This window comes from Delphinus delphis, chromosome 2 (genome assembly GCF_949987515.2).
Source record: "Delphinus delphis chromosome 2, mDelDel1.2, whole genome shotgun sequence".
NCBI lineage: Eukaryota > Metazoa > Chordata > Mammalia > Artiodactyla > Delphinidae > Delphinus > Delphinus delphis.
In genome coordinates, this window is record NC_082684.1 from 123,024,498 (window position 1) to 123,045,898 (window position 21,401).

At 36.5% G+C, this 21,401-nt stretch overlaps 1 protein-coding gene across 4 annotated transcripts in view; it reads left to right on the plus strand.

The window, feature by feature from the left end:
* The window catches only part of UBE3A (ubiquitin protein ligase E3A), a 90,485-nt gene that overhangs the window by 11,603 nt on the left and 57,481 nt on the right, over positions 1-21,401 (plus strand). Inside the window, exons 2-4 of one of the 4 annotated variants that reach the window (XM_060005525.1) lie at positions 16,178-16,241; positions 18,925-19,044; positions 20,539-20,622. Coding sequence is in view for 1 of the 4 variants with exons in the window: in XM_060005523.1 (XP_059861506.1) it covers positions 19,025-19,044 (20 nt within the window). In the remaining 3 variants the exon portion in view is untranslated. The remainder of the gene's footprint in view (positions 1-16,177; positions 16,242-18,924; positions 19,045-20,538; positions 20,623-21,401) is intronic. The other 3 variants (XM_060005524.1, XM_060005523.1, XM_060005526.1) reach the window with 3 other exon arrangements.

The following is a 21,401-nucleotide window of genomic DNA, read 5'->3' on the forward strand; positions in this document are numbered from 1 at the left end:
ACTGCTAGTAAGTCACATAATAAACACTTAAGTAAACACTGGGGAAAGAGCATTTTAATGTTGGCAGATCATGGGTTTACCTTTTATAGTTTTTCAGACAGGTAAATAAGCATAGTTTGTTTACTTTTGAAAATGTTCACAGAACCCAGAGAGAGGGGAGGGCCAAGGGTCACATTAGAGAGTTCCGTTCTTTTCTAATGCACAGTGCTTGTGATCCTAAAATTTTACTCCTGTATATAAACTGACCATACACCGAGATTTGCCAGCATGGCCTCAATTTTAAATGTTAGGTTATTCCTGTAAATCATAAAACCAGAAATCCTAGAACTTTCATATTTCCAGAGAGCCTTTTATATGTCATGGTTGGTTGCCCCTCCCCTCAAATATTGGTGTGTAGAATTAATTATTTTTGAGAATAAGGAAATACAGAAAAAAATACGTATTTTTAAAGTATAAAAAGAAGTGAAAGTTTTCTCTTCCTTTTTTAGCCAATTCCAAAACTTAACTGTTGTTCAATTTAAATGTAGAAAAACATAAAAACATCTGGTGAATACCAAACAAATACATCTGTGTAACAGATACTTGTAGTTTTATTCTTTTTTGGGGTGGTTTATAAAAAATCATTCCATACACTTTTTATAATTTCCAACTTAATTGAGATATAATTCACATACCATAAAATCCACCATTTAGAGTGGGTTTTAGTATATTCAATTGGCAACCATCACCATTATCTAATTTTAGAACATTTTCATCATCCCCAAAAGAAACCCTGTACCTGTTAGCAGTCATTCACCATTCTTTCCTTCTTCAGCCCCTGAAGAGTGGCAACCACTAATCTGCTTCCTTATTTTATGGGTTGCCTATTCTGGACGTTTCATATAAATGGAACCATAAAATATATGTCCTTTTGTGTATGTCTTCCTTTACTTAAATGATATTTTGGAGGTTCATATTACATTGTATGAGTATACACTTACTGTTTATTCAGTAATCAGTTGATAACTTTGGATTGTTTCCATTTTTTGGTTATTATGAATCATGTTACAAACATTCATATATAAGCTCTTTTGTGTGGACATATAAATTCATTCTCTTGGGTAAGTACCTAGGAGTGAAACTGTTGGGTCTTAGCTAACTAACTGTGTTTAACATTTTGAGGAACTGCCAAACTTTTTTTCCAAAGTGGCTGCACTATTTTACAGTTACATCAGCAGTATATGAGGGTTCTTTCTAATTACTTCCTTGCCAAACCAATTGTCTGTCCCTTTTATTTTAGCCATCTTGTGGATGTGAAGGCATCTTTGTGATTTTGATTTGCATTTGCTAAATGACTAATGATCATCATTTCATGCCCTAATTGTCCATCTTCAGAGATCTATTTAGATCCTTTGCTGTTTTAAAATTGGGTCATTTTTCTTTTTATTGTTGGCTTTTAAGCGTTTTTATATGTTCTGGATACAAGTCCCTTATCAGATATATGATTTCCAAGTATTTTCCCCCAAAAGGTTGTATTTTCACTTTCATGATTGTTTCCTCTGAGGCACACAAGTTATAAATTTTGGTGAAGTCCTGTTTGTTTTTCTTTTGTTGTCTTTGGTGTTATTTATTGTGTTGGCCAAAAAGTTTGTTCAGGTTTTTCCATACAGCTTACAGAAAAACCCGAATGAACTTTTTGGCCAACACAATAAGAAACCATTGTCTGACCAGTCATATAGATTTATACCTGTTTGCTTCTAAGAGTATTGTAGTTTTAGCTCTTACATTTATGTTTGTCATCTGTTTTGAGTTAATTTTTGCATATGGTGTTATATGAGGTAGGGGTCCAACTTTATTATTTTTACATATAGATATCCAGCTGTCTCAGAAACATTTGCTGAAAAAGACTATTCTTTCCCATTGAATTGTCTTGGTACCCTTGTTGAAAATCAACTGGCCATAAATGTAAGAATTTATTTCCAGACTCTCAGTTCTCTTCCATTAATCTGTGTGTGTGTTCTTCAGCCATTAATACACATTCTTGGTTACTGTAGATTTGTAGTAAGTTTTGAAATTGGAAAATGTGAATATTCAAACTTGGCTCTTCTTTTTTTGGCTGTCTGGGTTCCTTGAATTTCTGTGTGAATTTTAGGGTTAGCTTGTCAATTTCTGCAAAAAGGGCAGATGGGATTTTGATAAGATTTGTGTTGAATATGTAGGTCTATTTGAGGAGTATTGCTACCTTAGTATTATGTCTTTTGATCCATGAACATGGGATGTCTTTGTTTGTTTAGGTCTTTACTTTTTTTGTGTGTTTTGTAGTTTTCGTTGTACAGGTCTTACACTTCTTCTGTTCAAAAGAAATGTATTTTATATATTCCTAAGATTCATTCTTTTTGATTTTATTGCTTATGGAATTTTTCTTAATTTTATTTACAGATTATTCATTGCTTGTGTATAGATTTTTGTCCTGAACTTGTATTCTGTACAACTTGTTTTTTTTCCCTCTTAACTATTTGTTATAGAAATCTTTTCCATGTGAGTGGTTACATGTGCATCTACCTCATTCATTTAGCAAATATTTATTGAGCACCTACTATGTCATAGGCATTTTTCTAGGTGCTAGTGGAGACAGCAGTGTACAAAATCCACCAAAACTCCTGTTTTCATGGAACTTATACTTAGTAGGGAAAGAGAAATCATAAACATCAAAAACAAGATATGTAGAATATATCGTATGTTGCATAGTACTTCTAAGGAGAAAAATAAAGGAAGTGGTATATGAAGTACTTGAGAGTGCAGGGGATGAGTGCAAATTTTAGTGTGGCCAGAGAAAGCCTCGCTGAGATGATAACTTGAGTAAAGAACTGAAGGAGATGCGAGAGCTAGCCATGTGGATGACTGGGGGAAGAGCATTTCAGGCAAAGAGTGTAGTGAATAAGGAAACACTGAAGTGGGAGAGTGCCTGATCTGTTTGAGGAACAGTGAGGTGGCCTGTGGGGCTGTAGAAAAGTTAATGATGGAAATCGAGTCAGAAAGGGAATGTAGGATGCAGATCATTTGGTCATAATAAAGAGTTTGACATTTACCTTTGAGTGAGATGGGAAGCCATTGAAGGTTTTTGAGCAGAGTGGAAAGTTCTGACTTAGATTTTAGCAAGATCACTCTGGCTGCCATGTTGATCGTAGATTGAAGGAGAAGGGCAGAATCAAGAGACCAGTTGGCAGGCTATTACAGCAGTACAGATACAGACAGGCTATTACAGCAGTACAGACGGTGGGTTGGACAAGGTGAGGCCTATCAGGTTGGTGAGAAGTGGCTGAATTATTGATACGTGTTGAAATTATAGTCTGTAGGGTTTGGTAATAGGTCAGATATAAGTGTGAAATAAAGGGAGGAGTAAAAGATGACACTGAGGTTTTGGCTAGAACAACTGAAAGTATGGAGTTGAACAGTACTTTTTAGTTACTGCATTAAATCTATGTGTGGTATCACATGCCCACATAACTACAGGTAATTTTACCGTATCAGCTTGGTGGAAAGGGAAGCAAAAGAAAAAACTCAAGAAAGGAAAAGAATGTTAGATGTGGAACATATGTCCTGAAGTAAACTTGATAGAAGACTATCAATCTTTTGACTTCTATCAGCCTTTAGAACTGAACTAGGAAACTAACTCAGAGTTCATAATATATTTTGAAACTCTTTATTGTGGAATTTAGGTTGTTTAAAATTTTTTTTTTTTTTTTTTTTCCGGTACACGGGCGTCTCGCTGTTGTGGCCTCTCCTGTTGCGGAGCATAGGTTCCGGATGCGCAGGCTCAGCGGCCACGGCTCACGGGCCTAGCCGCTCCGCGGCATGTCGTATCTTCCCATACCGGGGCACGAACCCGTGTCCCCTGCATCGGCAGGCGGACTCTCAACCACTGCGCCACCAGGGAAGCCGTGTTTTCAATTTTTGATATTACAAATAATGGTACATATTATTTCTGTAAGGTAGATTTCTATAAAATGACTGTTAGACCATGAGGCTATGTCAGCTTAAAGATTTGATAGATACTGTCAATTACTCTTTAAAAAAAAGCTTTTTAATCAAGTTTCATTCCCAGCACATTGTGTAGGACTGCTGATTTACCTCATTGCTTATTATATAGTATCTAGTCATGAAATCAGAATTTTTTGATATAGGTAAATCTATCTATCCTTTATAGCTTCTGAGTTTCACCATGCTTACAAAGATAATACAGAAATCTCATATTTTCTAGGACTTCTATGAGGTTACTTTATAGATTTAGATTTATAGATTTAGATCTGAATACATTCAGCATTTTTTTGAATACTGTATGATTTAGGTTTAGATTTGGATTGCATTTGGCATATGTTTGGATGTTGTGTGAAAATACCTAACTTTTCTAAGTTCTAATATCTAAATATCCCCACTTGGGCAGCTAATTCTCTAGACCAGCGGTTCCCAACCTTTTAGGCACCAGGGACTGGTTTTGTGGAAGACAGTTTTTCCACGGACAGGGGGTGGGGGTGGGTCGGATGGTTTAGGCGGTAACGCAAGCGATGGGGAGCTGCAGATGAAGCTTCTTCGCTTGGTCGCCTGCCGCTCACCTCCTGTTGTGTGGCCCTGTTCCTAACAGGCTGCAGACCAGTACTGGTCCGGGGGTTGGGGACCCCTGCTCTAGACCACCTAAGGGATCCTTTCCCCACTGATTTAAATTACCATCTTTTTATATATTGTTTTCATAAACTAAGAAAAAAATCATGTTTATTGAAGTACTGAATTTATATCCAGTAAAGTGCACCTATCTTTTTTTTATTTTTAAAATTTATTTATTCATTTATTTAATTTATTTTTTTGGCTGCATTGGGTCTTCATTGCTGTGCGTGGGCTTTCTCTAGCTGCAGCGAGTGGGGGCTACTTTTCGTTGTGGTGGCTTCTCTTGTTACGGGGCACAGGCTCTAGGTGCACGGGCTTCAGTGGTTGTGGCATGCGAGCTCAGTAGTTGTGGCTCACGAGCTCTAGAGCGCAGGCTCAGTAGTTGTGGTGCATGGGCTTATTTGCTCCGTGGCATGTAGGATCTTCCTGGACCAGGGATCGAACCCATGTCCCCTGCATTGGTAGGTAGGTTATTTTTTTTTTTCTTTTTTGCGGTACGCAGTCCTCTCACTGTTGTGGCCTCTCCTGTTGCGGAGCACAGGCTCCGGACGCGCAGGCTCAGCGGCCGTGGCTCACGGGCCCAGTTGGTCCGCGGCATGTGGGATCCTCCCGGACCAGGGCACGAACCTGTGTCCCCTGCATCGGCAGGCGGACTCTCTCAACCACTGCACCACCAGGGAAGCCCGGCAGGTAGATTCTTAACCACTGCGTCACCAGGGAAGTGTGTGGTAGTTTTATGTTTAAATTTATAAGGAACTGATGAACTATTTTCCCAATGGTTATACCATTTTGCATTCTTACCAGCAACGTATGAGAGTTCCGTTTCTTCCAAATCCTTGTCAGCATTTGATACTCTCAAATAAATTGCAGACATTCTTATGGATGTGTAGTGGTATCTCACTGCAGGTTCTTTTTCTTTAATTGTAGTAAAATATGCATAACATAAAATTTACCATCTTAACCATTTTAACTGTACAGTTCAGTGGCATAAATTATACTCACATTATGCGACCATCATTCTTAACCCATTTTTGAAACTTGCTCATCATCCCAAACTGAAACTCCATCCCCATTAAACAGTAACCCCCCAGTTTCTTCTTCCTCCCTCCAGCCCCTATTCTACTTTCTGACTACGAATTTGACTTTTCTAGGTGCTCATGTAAGTGGAATCCATATGCTGTTTGTCCTTTTGCTTTTGGCTTATTTCACTTAGCATAATGTCCTCAGGGTTCACCCATGTTACATCATATATCAGAATTTCCTTTTTAAAGCTGAATAATATTCTATTGTGTGTATATACCACATTTTGTTTAATCATTCTTTCATTGATGGAGACTTGAGTTGCTTCCTTCCTTTGGCTATTGTGAATAGTGCTGCTATAAACATGGGTGTTAAAAATAGATCTCTTCAAGTCCCTGCTTTCAGTTCTTTTGGGTATATATCTAGGAATGTAATATATCTAGTAATTTTGTGTTTAATTTTTTTGAAAACCAGTATACCATTTTCCATAACAGCTGTACTGTTTTACCTTCCTGCAAGGGTCCCAATTTCTCCACATCTTTGCTAATACCTTGCTAATACGTTGTTTTTATTTTTAAAAAATAATTGCCGGATAATGGGTGTGCAGTGTCATTGTGGTTTTAATTTACATTTCTGTGATGACTAATGATGTTTTCATGTATTAATTGGTCACATGTATGTCTTCTTTTGTGAGTATCCAAATATTTTGCACATTCTTTTTCTTTTCAGGATACAGGTCCTTTTTTAGACAGGCATGTATTCTGTATCATTACTGATTTTTTTGGGGGGGGATACTTACTTTATTAATTAACAAGAGGAATGTTGAAATCTTTAACTATAGTTGTGAACCCGCTATCTTTTCTTTCACTTCTCTTCATTTTTGCTTCCATGTATTTTCTTTATTTATTCTTTAATTTTTTGGCTGCGTTGGGTCTTTGTTGCTGCGCGTGGACTTTCTCTAGTCACGGCGAGTGGGGGCTACCCTTTGTTGTGGCATGCGGGCTTCTCATTGCGGTGGCTTCTCTTGTTGCAGAGCACGGGCTCTAGGTGGGCTTCAGTAGTTGCAGCACACGGGCCCCGTAGTTGCAGTATGTGGGCCCCTAGAGCGTGCGGGATGTGGTAGTTGCGGTGTGCAGGCTCTAGGGCATGCAGGCTTCAGTAGTTGTGGCATGCAGGCTCAGTAGTTGTGGCTTGTGGGCTCTAGAGCTCAGGCTCAGTAGTTGTGGCTCATGGGCTTAGTTGTTCCGTGGCATGTGGGATCTTCCCGGACCAGGGACCAAACCCATGTCCCCTGCATTGGCAGGCTGATTCTTAACCACTGTGCCACCAGGGAAGTCCCCGTGCTTCATATATTCTCAAGTTCTGTTATTAGATGCATTCACATTTAGGACTGGAAGATCTCCTTGATGAATTGATTCTTTATCATTAAGAAATGTCTCTGTTCTCTGGTCATGTTCCTTGTCCTAAAGTCTGCTTTGTCTGGTATTAATATAGCTACTTCTCCTTTCTTAGGATTCGTGTTTGCATATTATATCTTTTGCTGTCTCTTTATTTTCAACTTATATGCCATTATATTTAATAAGTCTTTTAGATAGTGTATAGTTGCATTTTTTGGATTTTTTACAATCTCTGCTTTTTAATTTGAGCGTTCAGTCCACTTATATTTATTGTAATTTTCAATAGTAACACTACCAGGTTACTATTTGTTTTCTAGTTGTACCATTTATACTACCTTCTTTTTTTTCTTCCTTTCCTGCTTTCTTTTGGATTGAGCATTTTTTCGGAAGTCTGTTTTATCTCCAGTATTAGCTTATACCTACCTCTGTTTTTTTTCCAGTGGTTGCACTAGTATTTACAGTATGCACCTTAGTTTATTTCAGTCTGCCTTCAAAATTAGACCTCTTAGAGTATAATGTAAGAATTCTAATACATTATAAATTCGTTTACCTTTTTGCCATTGTAGTCTTCCATTAATTCCCGAATAGAATTTCTGATTATTTCTTTAAACAGTCAGTTGTTTTATAAAGAAATTTAAAAACGAAAAGCAGCATTCTTTGATGTTTTGCCCATATTTTCCATTTTCATTTCTTTTCCTTTGTGTAGATTTGTGTGGACTTTTTTCATGGACCTAAGTTTCTATGTGGTGGTGTTTTCATTCTACTTGAAGAATTAAAAAATTTCTAAAGCATCAGGTCTATTGGCCAAAAATATATTTCAGCTTCTATTTGTATGAAAATGACTTTATTTCACTCTTCAACATTTTATTAGGTAAATTTTCAGACTTACATGGATGTGAAATAATTCCAGAATGTAATTCCACAATTAACACTTTACTATATTTACTGTCTTATATCTATCCATCTATTAATTTGTCTTATTTTTTTTGATGCTTTTCAAAGTAGGTTGTGGATGTTAGAACATCTCATCCTTAACTTCATCATATATAGTAGAATATCTCATCCTTAACTTCATCATATATAGTCATATAGTCATCATATATAGTCAACTAAAACTTAGAAATTTAGTATTATTTAAATTTAGTATTATTAACTGAATTTAGTATATTGTTCTGGTTATCTATTGCTCCCTAACAGATCACTCCAAACTCATTGTACCCCAAACATCAGCAGTCATTTCTTTTGCTTATGAATCTGTACTTTTGGCAGAGACTGGCAAGGATAGCTTGTCTTGACTTCAAGCATGTGAGCTGGAGTTGAGGTTACCTGATAAGTTGAGGCTGTTATCATCTAAAGTCTTGCTCACACATCTGGATATTGATGCTGGCTGTCAGGACTTCAACTGGAGCTCTGGTCTAGAACACTTAGATGTTGCTTTTGTATATGGTTGCTTGGCTTCATTGCCAAGTGGCTGGCTTCATCACTGTAGAGTGGCTACGTTCCAAGAGTGAGTAGTATCTCAAGAGACCAAGGCAGAAGTGCATGGCATTTTTATAACCTAGCATCAAAAGTCTAGCTTATAAAAGAGCACACACTTCCACCGTACTTTCTTGATTGAAAGTCACCGAGGCTGCTCAAATTCAAGAAGTCACATAGACCCTACCAGCTGATGGGAGAATGCCAATGTTAACCTTGTAAGAAGAGCATGTGGGATGGATTATATTGTGGCTGGCCATCTTTAGAATATACAGTCTGCCACATATACCATTCCATGTGTTTTGACAAATGCTTACAGCTTTGCAACACAAAGTCCTATCAAGTTATGGAATCTGTACCCCTTCCTAGCCATTTCCTGCCCCCACATTACCCACACCCCTAAGTCAATCATTGTTGTGATCACTTTAACATAGATTAGTTTAGCTTGCTCTAGAATTCCATATAAATATAAATCATGGTACTTATTTATATAAGGTTTCCCTTAGCATAATGTTTGTGAAATTCATCTATGGTACTGCATGTGTCAGTAGTTTGTAACTACATTCTTCTCTTAAGGGACACCTGGGCTATTTTCAGTTTCTAGCTGTTGTGAAAAGCCTTCAGTGAACAGCTGTATGAAAGACTTTGTGTAGATATGTATGGTTTCTTTGCTCTTGGCTAAATACCTAGGAGTGCAGTTTGGGTTATAGGATAGTTGCCAGATCTTTTCCCCAAATTGGTTGTTTTGTTTTATACTCTTACCAACAATTATATGAGAGTTTCCAGTTGCTCTACATTCTTGTCAGCATTTGGGACTGTCAGTCTTTTTGATGTAGCCATTCTGGTAGATGTATAGAGCTTTATCTTCATATTTTGAAGGATATTTATCCCTTGATATATAAGTGATATATCAAGTGATAAATATGTCTAGGTTGACAAATTTTTTTTTCAGCATTTGTTTCTGATGAGAAGTCTGCAGTTATACTTATCTTTCTTCCCCTGTACTTAAAGTCTTTTTATTTACCTCTGGCTTTTCTTTAAGATTTTCTCTTCATTGCTGGTTTTCTTTGTGATTATCCTGCTTAGGATTTATTGAGTTTTTGGTTTTGTTTTTTTGGTCTGTGTTTATGTTTTCATCAAATTTGGAAAAGTGTTAGTCATTATTTCTTCACATGTATTTTTTTAAAGTTAGCTCTCTTCCTTCTACACTCTTTTCCAGGGTTACTCTGGTTATATGTATAATGTTAGACTATTTGATATTATCTTCAGGTCATTAACATTTTTAGTTTTTTTGGTCTCTCTGTGCTTTAGTTTACTTTGTTTTGTATTTCACTGTCCTTTTTTTTCCCCCCTGCAGGGTCAAATACTTTCAGATATTTTATATATTTATATAAATATGTATATATTTATTTACTTTTTGTATTTCTAGAAGTTCCGTTTGATTTGTTTTCATGTATTCCTTTGAATCCTTGAGCATATTTATAATAGCTGTTTGAAAGTTCTTGTCTACTGATTCTATCAATTCTTTCATTTCAGGGTCTATTGATTGGTTTTTCTGTTGGTTATGGGCCGTCTTTTCCTGCTTACATATTTAGTACTTTCCTCTTGGATACTGAACATTGTTATAGTCTATTGTTGAGTGGCTGAATTTTGTTGTCTTTTAAAGTGTTAAACTTTGTTTTGCCAGCGAGCTAAGTAACTCGCTGGTCAGCTTGATCCCTTCAAGGCTCTATTAGGGTGTATCTAGAGAAGGCTTTACTTTAAGGCTGGTAGCTACTACAAATGCATGGCCCTTCTTAGTTCTCTACTAAATGTCCCCAGTGTCAGCATATTCTCTTCACTCTGGTTGGGAGAAACTTAGGGATCTCCTAGTCCTGTATGATCACTGGGGATATTTCAGCTCACAGCTCCTCTTTCCCCGGCTTCATATAGTCTTTCCCTTTATTCATGCAGTTTTGTGTATAGTGGCAGACTCGAAAGGACCCCCAAGTGACAGATTTCTGGACTTTCCTCTGCATAGCTCCCCTCTGTAGCAGTCTGTCTTATTAAAAATTCCACCCACTTCAGCCTCAACTCTGACCTCTTGCTTCTTACCTCAGTGAGACTGCTGTCCTCTGACTGGGTTTCCCCTCCATTGACTCAGGTTGGAAAGCCTCCTCCATGAAGAAATTCAAGCATTGGAAGGGTTCACCTCATTTCTGTTCGTTCTCATGGATCAGTCTCACACTGCCTGTTATCCAGGGTCTGAAAACAGCTGTTTCATGTGTTGTCCAGTTTTCTTGTTTTTGACTAGAAGCAACTCTTATATACTTTTGGATCTTTCTCTGGACTTAACTTTCTGTTCCATTTAAACATTTAGCTAATGCTCAAACTGTACTGTGCTTTTTAAAATAAACTTTTGATTGAAGTATTAGTACACATACAAAAGTGTATAAATGTGCACGTAGCTTGTTTAACTTTCACACACTGAGCACACACGTTTAGCCAGCATTCAGATCAAGAAACAAGATCAGCTCTTCTGAAGCCCCTTGTGCTCTCTTTGTCACTACCTCTCTTTCCCCAAGAGTAACCACTATCCTGACTTCTACTAGCATAGATTAGATTTTCCTGTTTTTATATTTTATGTAATTAGAAACAGTCACATTTAGTTGTGTCTGGCTTCTCTCAAATAACATTTGTGAGATTCATCTACATTGTTGGCTGTAGTCAGTTGCTTATAATTTCTGTATAGTACACTTGACCCTTGAACTAGGTAAGGGGCTGGGGGTACCCATCCCCTGCATAGTCGAAAATCTGCATATATAACTTTACAGTAGGCCTTGAGAACTTTACATTTCTGTATCTGTGAATTCAACCAATTGCAAATAGTGTGGTACTGTATTAACGTATTTACTGAAAAAAAAAATCCGCGTAGAAGTAGACCTGCATGGTTCAAACCTGGGTTGTTTAAGGGCCAACTATATTTTGTTTTTCATTTTGCTGTTGATGGACATTTTAGTCATTTTTGGTTTGGGGCTACTAAGAATATAGTTACTCTCAATATTCCACTGAACGTCTTCTAGTGAACATATGTACTGATTTCTTTTTGATGTGTACTTAGTGGAATTTTTAAGTCATAGGGTAAATGACTAAACTAAATGATTTAGTTTTAATAGATACTGTCAAAGTTTTTTGAAGGGGTTGTATTGATTTTAATTATACTAAAATATTTTATGCTTTAGTCCCTGGTAGAACAAGTTCTTGGGAGAGAGGCATTCTTCTCAGAAAAATGAAAGTTTCATGGTTATTCTTACATGTTTGACCTTCAAAATAAACTTTTGTTAGATTGGCATTGGGTTAAATTTGTGTTAATTTGGAATTAAAGGATACCCTTGTTTGTGCATCCATGAATTGCATTTGGAGCTAGTTTAGAATCCTTTGTCAGGCCATGATCCTTATTCCTTTTTTTTTTCCTTGTAGAGGGAGGTGTGGTGTCAAGAAAACAATCCCCATTACTATGAAAATAAACATGGATGAGATGAGCACTACCTTCTACCAGCTTATAGCTAGAGGCACTGAGAAACCTATTCAGATAGCTATAATGTATAAAATAATAAATTTAGGGTGGAAATTAAGAAATTATTTTATAGTATTAGGAACATATAGTTCCCAGACAAGACTGGTTATTTACAGAAGAGCTTAGAGCACTCTGTGAGATACAGCCTTTAAAATGAGTAGAGTTTTTTTAAACAGGGCATAATAGGTGGGTGGGGGGTGGAAGTTAGCAAAGGAGAGAGAAGTATTTCTGAGTGAAGTGTCATGAGAAACAGAAGCATTGAAATTAGAAATACAGATGGCCAGTATGTGATAGCCAGTAATCCAATGATGGGACTAGATCAAGTACTTGGTAATGATGTCATAGAGTGGGCAGTAAGGCTTGTATGAATGGGTGGAAGCCAGTGGCAGGGACTTCATATGATAGTTTGAAATTTATCCTGTGGGCATTGGGAAAGTATAGATTTTGAGTATGAGAGTGATATGGCCAAATTTGGGTGTTTAGGAAGATAATTCTAGTGGCAGAGTCAAGGATAGAGGAAAAAGTAAAACTAGGTGAAGTAATGAGCATCTATAACATGACTATGCATGGGGAAAAAAGGATGCAAGTGATATTTCAAAGAAAAAATTTACAGGATTTGGGTATAAATTAGAAGTGTACAAGAGAAGGAGCATGGCCTTTACAATCAGACAACTTGTTTTTAATCTTGTATTCACTAGTTAAATGACCTCTAAAGCAAGTCATGTAAAAGAAAACTTTCCTCTTCATAAGATGTTTATCCTGTGAAGTATATTTTGTGAACATTTTCAAGCACTGGAAGTGTAAAAATAAAAATGAATGATATATGTGTTCTCTACAAGTGTGGTCTAGTCTGAGAGAAGAGGCTGGACTGGCAGGTTTTGGCCAAATTTTGTATAGTTTCATAGGAAATGTTACTCTGGAACAAAGCCAACAAAGGAATAATTGGGGGCAATGTTGGAGTGTGGGGGAATTTCTGAGGTAGAATTGATAGCACTGGGTGAACGGTTTGTTGTACTGCAAAGAGAGGGGCCTTCTCTTTAGAATATGACTCAGAATTTTCTAATGGGTGACTGGACTGGCAGTGGTACTGTTATACCTTCCACGGTTTTTCTTAATATGTCTGGGATAAACCTTGCTCATGCCTCAAAGCTCAGTTTATATGTTACTTCATGAAGAACGTATTTCCGTTTTCCCCAGACTAAGTCAGAGTACTGTATATGTACACTTAACCATATCCTGATTTCTTCTTCACAACACTTAACTATGCATTGCAGTGACCTAGTTTATTGTGGTTTTTATTGTGCGCATTTCCCCCATTACATGGAGATACAAGATTGTCTAGTTTCTTTACCACTATGTCTTCATCCACTTAGTAGACACTCAAACATATTTTTAAACTGAGTTATAATTGACATATAACATTGTATTAGTTTTAGCTAGTAGACATTCTTTGAATGACCTTTAGTATCAAACCATACATTGGTTAGGCTAAATAAAAATGAGGGGGAGATAATAAAGAATGGCACCAATTTTTTTCATTCTGTAACTAGTAGGACAACAAGATTAGGCACATTCAGGGTGGAGTACGTTTTTTGGGAATAATTGAGCTTGATTTTAGATGCTAATGAAACAACCAAGTGCATGTGTACTATTGGTAATTGAGAGTAGCAGGCTTATGACTCAAGAGATGAAGGCTTAAAGATGTAGAGTTAGGGATCCTAAGTATAGAGAGGTGCTATAGGAATGGATGATGACATTGCACAGAAAATTAATTCTTAACCTACGAAAAGGGGCTATTGATAGAAACTTGGAGAGTGGCTATGATTGAGGGGTAGGAAGATGAACTAGCAGAAGACTTAGTTCCTGTCAGAGGTAGAAGAACACAGGCAGGTACAGCATTATGGAAGTCCAGGAGGGGTGAGAAATGGTTAGCAGTGTGAAATGCTGCAGAGAAAAAGTAGGATTAAGAGGCCACAGGATTTGGGACATATAAGAATGATGATGACTTTTATAAGAAAAGTTTCAGTATGTGGAAGGTTTTGTATGTTAGCATCTGAGCTAACCGTTTTCAGGCCTTTCTGGCAGTTAAAGGAAGGAGAGTAAGGAAATGGTACTGTAAAGAGTTAATGGAGTTGAGGGAATTATGTTGAAAGTACTATATGAAAGCAGTGTTTTGAAATTTTAGTCTAACTGCAGAATGGACTAGAATGAGGAGAGCCTAAAGACAGGAAAATTTACACAAGAAAGTTATTGGAACAGTCTTTTGTTGTGAAATTTACAAATGTACAAAACTTAATGAGTTTCAACAAGTAGCTTTCCCATAAATTTAAGACACCATAAACATGGCATAAAGGAGAACAAGATTGCTGAGTGGACACAATAAAAAAGTGATAGAAAAGGTAGTCTGAAATTAAGTTTGACCTAGGGTTACAAGGAGGTGAAGGAAATAGGCTGTTGGAGAGGAGATAAAGGACATGACAGATGTAATAATAATATGTATGCACCTGTGTAGAGAGGGAGAGAGAAAGAGAGCAGGCAGATGGGCTATTTTAAGGATAAGTGAAAACGTTACAGGGACAGGTGGATTGGTATAGGCATTTCTTATTATTTGATTCCTTTCTTATTAGATTATTAGACTGAGCCCTCTGTTGGAAAGGAATGTGTATATAAATAAAATAAAGGCACTAGGTCTGGTGTAAGAGTGCTAATGGTTAAATTTGCCAAGAGTGCAGGTAACATTTCTGGTGCTTACAGTTTCTGTTACTTATCCTATATCTTCGTAGATTTGGTACATTCTGTGATTATGTGTTCCTAATCTTCTAAGGCAAAGTTTCTCAAATTGAGGTATGCATATCACCTGAAATGTATGTTAAAAATACAGATTCACACACCTCCATTTTATGTACTGAATCACAGTCTCTGGAGGTTGAGATCAAGTAAGTATCTGCATTTTTTGTTTTTTTTTTTTTTGCGGTACGCGGGCCTCTCCCGTTGCGTAACAGAGGCTCCGGACGTGCAGGCTCAGCAGCCATGGCTCACGGGCCCAGCCGCTCCGCGGCATGTGGGATCTTCCCGGACCGGGGCATGAACCTGTGTCCCCTGCATCGGCAGGCGGACTCTCAACCACTGCGCTACCAGGGAAGCCCAGTATCTGCATTTTTTACAGGTTCCTTAGGTGATTGTATTATAGAACAGAGTTTGAGACTCAGTCCTCTTAACACTTGGTTAATTTTAAAAAAATATTTATATGCAGTATAATATATTCATTTTCTGCCATCAACCTGTAGGATGCTGGGTGGGTTTCCTTATTTGGTGGGGGACTTGGTTTCTTCATATGCAATAAGAGGAAATGTATTAAAAGACTTTAGTTCCTGTTCAACTGAGGAATGCTCTGATAATATACAGATGAGTTAAGAATTTACGGTGATTATTTGGATGCATGCTTTAAGCTTCAGAATTTGGTTTTTGATAAGTTAAGTTCTGATAGATATATGAAATGTTTGATTTAAGAAATAATGTTTGCTACCATACACTGAGGCCCTATTATGCTCCAGGCGGCATTGTCCTACATACTTTAAAAATATTTTCTCTATTACAACAACCTGACACCTAAGACTTACAGGTCAAGGGACCTGCCAAAGGCTGCTACTCAGGAGGTAGTTGGGCAGATGCCCATATATGTACCTAATACAGCAGGTCCTCAGCATAGGGAATTTAATTAAAAGCTTAATTGCTGTAGGTATCTGAAGGAATTACAGGCACGTAGTTAAACAGTTTTCATATATTTTCAGCCATTTTGGAGGGAGGGAAGAGTAAAGAAACGGCAAGCAGTAAGTTCTTTGGATGAAAATGGGTATCATGGTTCTGCCAGCTGAAAGCACTCAGACCACAGGGCCTGCCTAACCACCTTTCCATGCATCCTGGCAACAGCATTAGGGGCATTTGTCTCTTAATATGTTTCTGGATATTCATAAGTATTACAAATGAATTTGCTTTTATAATAAATTTTAGAAAAAATATTTTCTATGAAAGTTGTCCATCCAGTTGTCTGTGTAAAAAGAATTGAGTGAGGTGTTTTATATTTTAGGTTAAAAATCTGTAAGAGCCTGATTTTAGAATTCACCAGCTCCTCAGAAGTTTGGCGAAATATGGTATGTTTCCGTTTTATTTTTTGGAATTCAAAATTGCATGTATATCTTAATGCCATGGTTAGAATAATGACAAATGTATTCAGCAAATTTGGGTGTCTGCCATTTTTAAAGCATGTGCTAGGTGCTAAATCACTGTGCTACCAGGTAGACTGTATGGGGAATCCAGGTGGGATTCTGAAGAATTTTAGAAGAGGTTAGTATGCTATGAGAAGTAAAATAATTGCATAAGAAGGTTGAGAGGGTAAGTTTGGCTGTTAGGCTATGAGTTAATAATAGCTTCCATTTGTTGGGCTCTTACTATGTGCCAGACACTGTTGTGAACAATATATATGTTTGTTCATCCTCATGACAGCCCTCTGAAATAGATACTACTGTTATCTTAGTTCTGCATATCAGGATACTTAGGCTTGGAGAGGTTAAGTAACTTGCCCAAGATTTTCCATCTAGTAAGTGACCAAACAGGGACTTGAATCCAGACTGACTCTGGAACCTCTGCTCTGTGGAGCACTGGACCTCATGAAAACGGAGGTCTAGAAGAGAGGACTTGCCTCAGTAATTTTCACAATACACGTAGCTCTTTAATGAATTAATTCATCTCAATTAATTAATCAGTTAAAAGGTATTTTGACTTTCTCATTTTTATGTTTACAGGTTGGAAAGTTAGACTTGCAGCTTTTAAATCCACATACACTATTAGTCTTATGAGGACCCCACAGGAAACACTGTTCATTTCAGGGGCGCCTTACCTCTTTCCCATATGACCTCAGGAATATTCTAGGTTTTTATTAGAAAACATGCAACTATGATAGGAAAATCTGGGGAATTTGAATATATATTTATATATATATTAAATATATATTAATATATATATTTAATATATATATTAAAAATCCCAGTTATAGGCATACCTCAGGTATTTCAGGTTTAGTCCTAGACCACCGCAATAAGGCAGATAAAGGTAATCAGGTGAATTTTTTGGCTTTTCAGTGCATATAAAAATTATGTCTACACTATACTACAGTCTATTAAGTGTGCCATAGCATTATGTCTAAAAAAGTAATGTACATACCTTAATTACAAAATACTTTATTGCTAAAATATGCTAACCATCATCTGAGCCTTCAGCGAGTTGTTGTAGTAACATCAAAAGTTACTGATCACAGATCACCATAACAAATATAATAATGATGAAAAAGTTTGAAATATTGCAGGAATTACCGAAATGTGACACAGAGACATGAAGAGAGCAAATGCAGTTGGAAAGATGGCACCAATAGACATGCTTGATGCAGGGCTGCTACAAACCTTCAGTTTGTAAAAAACACAATATCCGTGAAGCACAATAAAATGAAGTATGCCTGTATTGGAGTCCCCTGAAGTTAATGTATTCTTAGGCAAACTCTCACCCTTATCTGAATTTGAAGCCCAAGTTCATAGGCTGCAGAGGGTATGGGCTCAAGCATTGATGTTTCATCCCTTCTCTTAGGGTTCTCAGATAACTTGCTATTTTATATAGGGCTCTGGATCCGTGCAGTAAACCACCTTCTGTGGTTGTCTGTTGTCACTTGGAAGGTGTTAACTAACAAGGATCTTTTTTTTTCTTTCCTAGTTTTCTCATCTTTCCTCAGTTCACTTTTCAGATTTGGCCGGGATATATAGTTTGGTAGGGAAATCATCAGGGGAAAAACTAGTTGCAGGACATGAGTTCTTGATTCTGGGATATTTTGGATGTGTATCTTTGCCTGAAACTACAGTGTGATTAGGATGCCTGATAAATGTGAACCATGATAATCAGGAATCAGGAAAATTCAGCTAAGGCCAAGTCAGAGGATCAAAAGATACTAGGTTGAAGGAGGAGGAAATGTTTTCATATTTTGCCATTCTCTCTCATGAAATTGAATATTAGTGGGTTTATGGCTGATGTGGAGAACATGTTTTCATGAAATACCCAAGGAGTTTTGGCTAATGTTAGATTATCCTATTTTAATATGGAATAAGTAGGAATAGACTGGTGTGTGTGTGTGTGTGTGTGTGTGTGTGTGTGTGTGTGTGTGTGTGTGTGTGTCTGTGTGGGTGTGGGTGTATAACTGTTCCATTAAGCATTTGACTACCTGGAAAACTGTACTACTATTAGTCCCATTTAAATTATTGTAATGGTGGGGTGTCAATCCATATTTTAAATCTTTGTTCATATATTTAAATCATGAGACTCTATAGCAAAACTAAATAAAATCACAGAATACTAACTCTGGATAGGCAGTCAGTATATCTGGGTTTTTAATCCTAGTCCTGGCTTCAACGCTAATACTAAAATCTTGGGCAAGTCAATTAATCACTCTAAGGCTGCTTGGTTTTTTCTTTTTCTTCTTTTAAATTCTTTCTATAGTATCTGCTCTGAATAGGTAGAGCCCAAATTATCTTTAGATTTAAGATGCCATTGACCAAAGTGCTTTGTAAACTGTAACATTTCATAAAAGTACAGGAGATTATTATATTTTCTCAAGTGAAGAAATCATTAAGGAAAAAAAAATGCTGGAAAATAGTCCTTAAAAGCATTTCTATAATTACTCTTCTGATGGTTGTTGCATTGGCACCTAATTTGAACCTTTGAAGATTATTTTTGAACAATGAATTGGGTTTATATATTAAAGTGTTCTAACTAAAGATTTGTTTAATTTATTAGAGTTATTAAACCTACGCTCAGATCAAGTTAGCAGCTAGACTGGTGTGACAACCTGTTTTTAATCAGTGACTCAAAGCTGTGATCACCCTGATGTCACCGAATGGCCACAGCTTGTAAAAGGTAATTTTGAATGTTATTTTACAGCCTTTAAAAGGCTGTCATTGTAAAATACGTGCTGTAAAAAAAATGAAGAAAATGTACAGTTGGCAGGAATACTGCCTGCTAAGAATAGTGGACCTAAGAGTTGACCTGTTTCTCCATTTAATCTCCTTCCTAAAATATTTTGTGCCCTTTCCCCAGACCTATCTGTATGAATAAACAGGAAAGTATTTCTAAAAAGTTTCTAGTTTTTAAATAAACATTTTATTATGAACATTAAAAAAAACTATGAAAAAAGTCTTAATATGCCTTTTAAAGTGTGCTTTTTACGTGGTGAGAGTTTTAATAAATCTAGTATACTTGTCTCCTAGAGAGTTACAGTAGAAGGGCTTGGCTTGCAGGCTAGAGAAGCTGGACCTCATAGAAATCTCTTTTCTGATTTGTTATTCTGATGAACTTTAGGTTAACCTAAGTCAATACTTTTTGGGTTTTTTTCTCCTTTGGTTATATGTCCTCAATTTGGTAAAATTAAAATATGTACCAGATCCTTACTTCCAAGAACTTGAGAGTAAAGAATAAAGAGACTCTTCAGGGGCTAAATTGAAGCTTGGAAACTATTGTTAGATCTTAGGTATTTTATAATTTTGAGAGTTTGGATCCTAATTTTAGGATATTCTTTAGTAAATTATTTAGAAAATTAGTAAAATATTTAGAATAAATAATATTCTAATTATTTAGAATAAAACAGAATACAATAAGCAGAATGACTAGAAATTTATTCAGGCAGGTACTGTTATTGCTCACTGTAAGGTAAAAGGTGCTTCTATTTGTTCAGTGTATATTCACCTTTCTCTGATTAAAAAACAATTTTTGTTTTGAGTAAAAAACAATTATGCTAACTCTGTTTAAGAGACCTAGGATAGATCGTTTTAAGGTAATAATCTTCAGTCCTTATTCTTTTGTTCTTCTTGTTGACTGAATTGGTTTAAATTACTTGGTTTGACTTAAAGTGGTTTTTGGTAGCTCACATTAATATATGTTAATGTTAAGTGATCTAGTTTATTTACAGTAATTTCATGACATTTTGGTGCTAATGTTTACATATCCTCTTGTTTAGAGAATAGACTTTGGAAAATAGAATGTAGTTACCATTTGATGTATTTAACCTCTATCCCATTTCAGAATCTCAAAACTTTGCAGCAGTTAAAAATTGTGCTTCTGAGACTTGGATTTGTTTTTCCTCTTGCTTGTATCTTACCTTTTTGCAGTAGTAGTTTAATTTCCCTGTCATTGTGTCCTCAGTTTTTCCCCTCTCTCTCTTTCCCTGTTAATTTTGAAAGTTTTGCCGCCTACATGTATGAAAGCTTCTAATCTGCCTCTCTTCCCTTAGTGCCAGCAGGTTTATTTTTTGTTTTGCAAGCCTGCTCTGCCTCCTTACAGTATGACATCTGATGCTGGAGGGTCGCACTTTCAAAAATGAGTCAGCTGGTACATGGGGTTATCATCACTTTTTAGCTCTTCTGTCTGAGAGATACAAGTTTGGAAGCAATCTTGGGGTACTTACCCACAAGGCTGGTGGAGACCAGGTGTGTCACAAAGGTGATTTGCTTGCTCCCTGGGGGAGAGGGTGGAGTGAAATTTTTGCATTTGTGTCACTGCCAAGTCACTGCCACCTCCAGCATGCCCCAGTTTTTAGTTCTAATATCATTTTGTGCAAAATTGAAAATGTAAATATACTGCAAAGAAGATCTAAAATAAATATTTGAGCTGCTGGATTTTTTTTTTATTTTTTATTTTTATTTTTTGCATTCTTGTCCTTGGACCACTGCAGTGAGGGGTAATTTTGAAAGTCTGATAAAGAAGTGAGTTTTTTAAAATCTAAGAAATATGGAAAACAGATTCTTTTCTTTTCTGGTGGCTCTGATTTTAAGATTCTCTTGTTAAAAGTTGTTTAGAATTTGAAGTCTCAAGTCAGTTATAAATTTACAAATCAAGTCCTTGTAATGTCAGTTTGAAAATTTAGCTTTTGACCTCTAAAAAATATTTTACCTGTTTTGTGAATTAGAAGTGTTAGAAATCAGTATTATGTTGATTCACCTTAATACAATATATATTGACTGATGCTGGTTGTAAAAGTGAATAGAGTAACAGGAATTTATTTTTAACAGCATGATGGGGTAGGCAAAATTGGTTCATGCCCCAAAATGAAAATAAAAGGCTTCTTAGTGTCTTAGAATTTTCAGTATTTCTACTTAAAATAGCAGCAGTATATTAAAAAAAAAAAAAAAAAGAAAAGAACTGGCAACTATTTATAACTGAAGTCAATTCACAGTTATCCACAGCAAAATTTTAATACCCTAGGATGGTACAATTTTGAC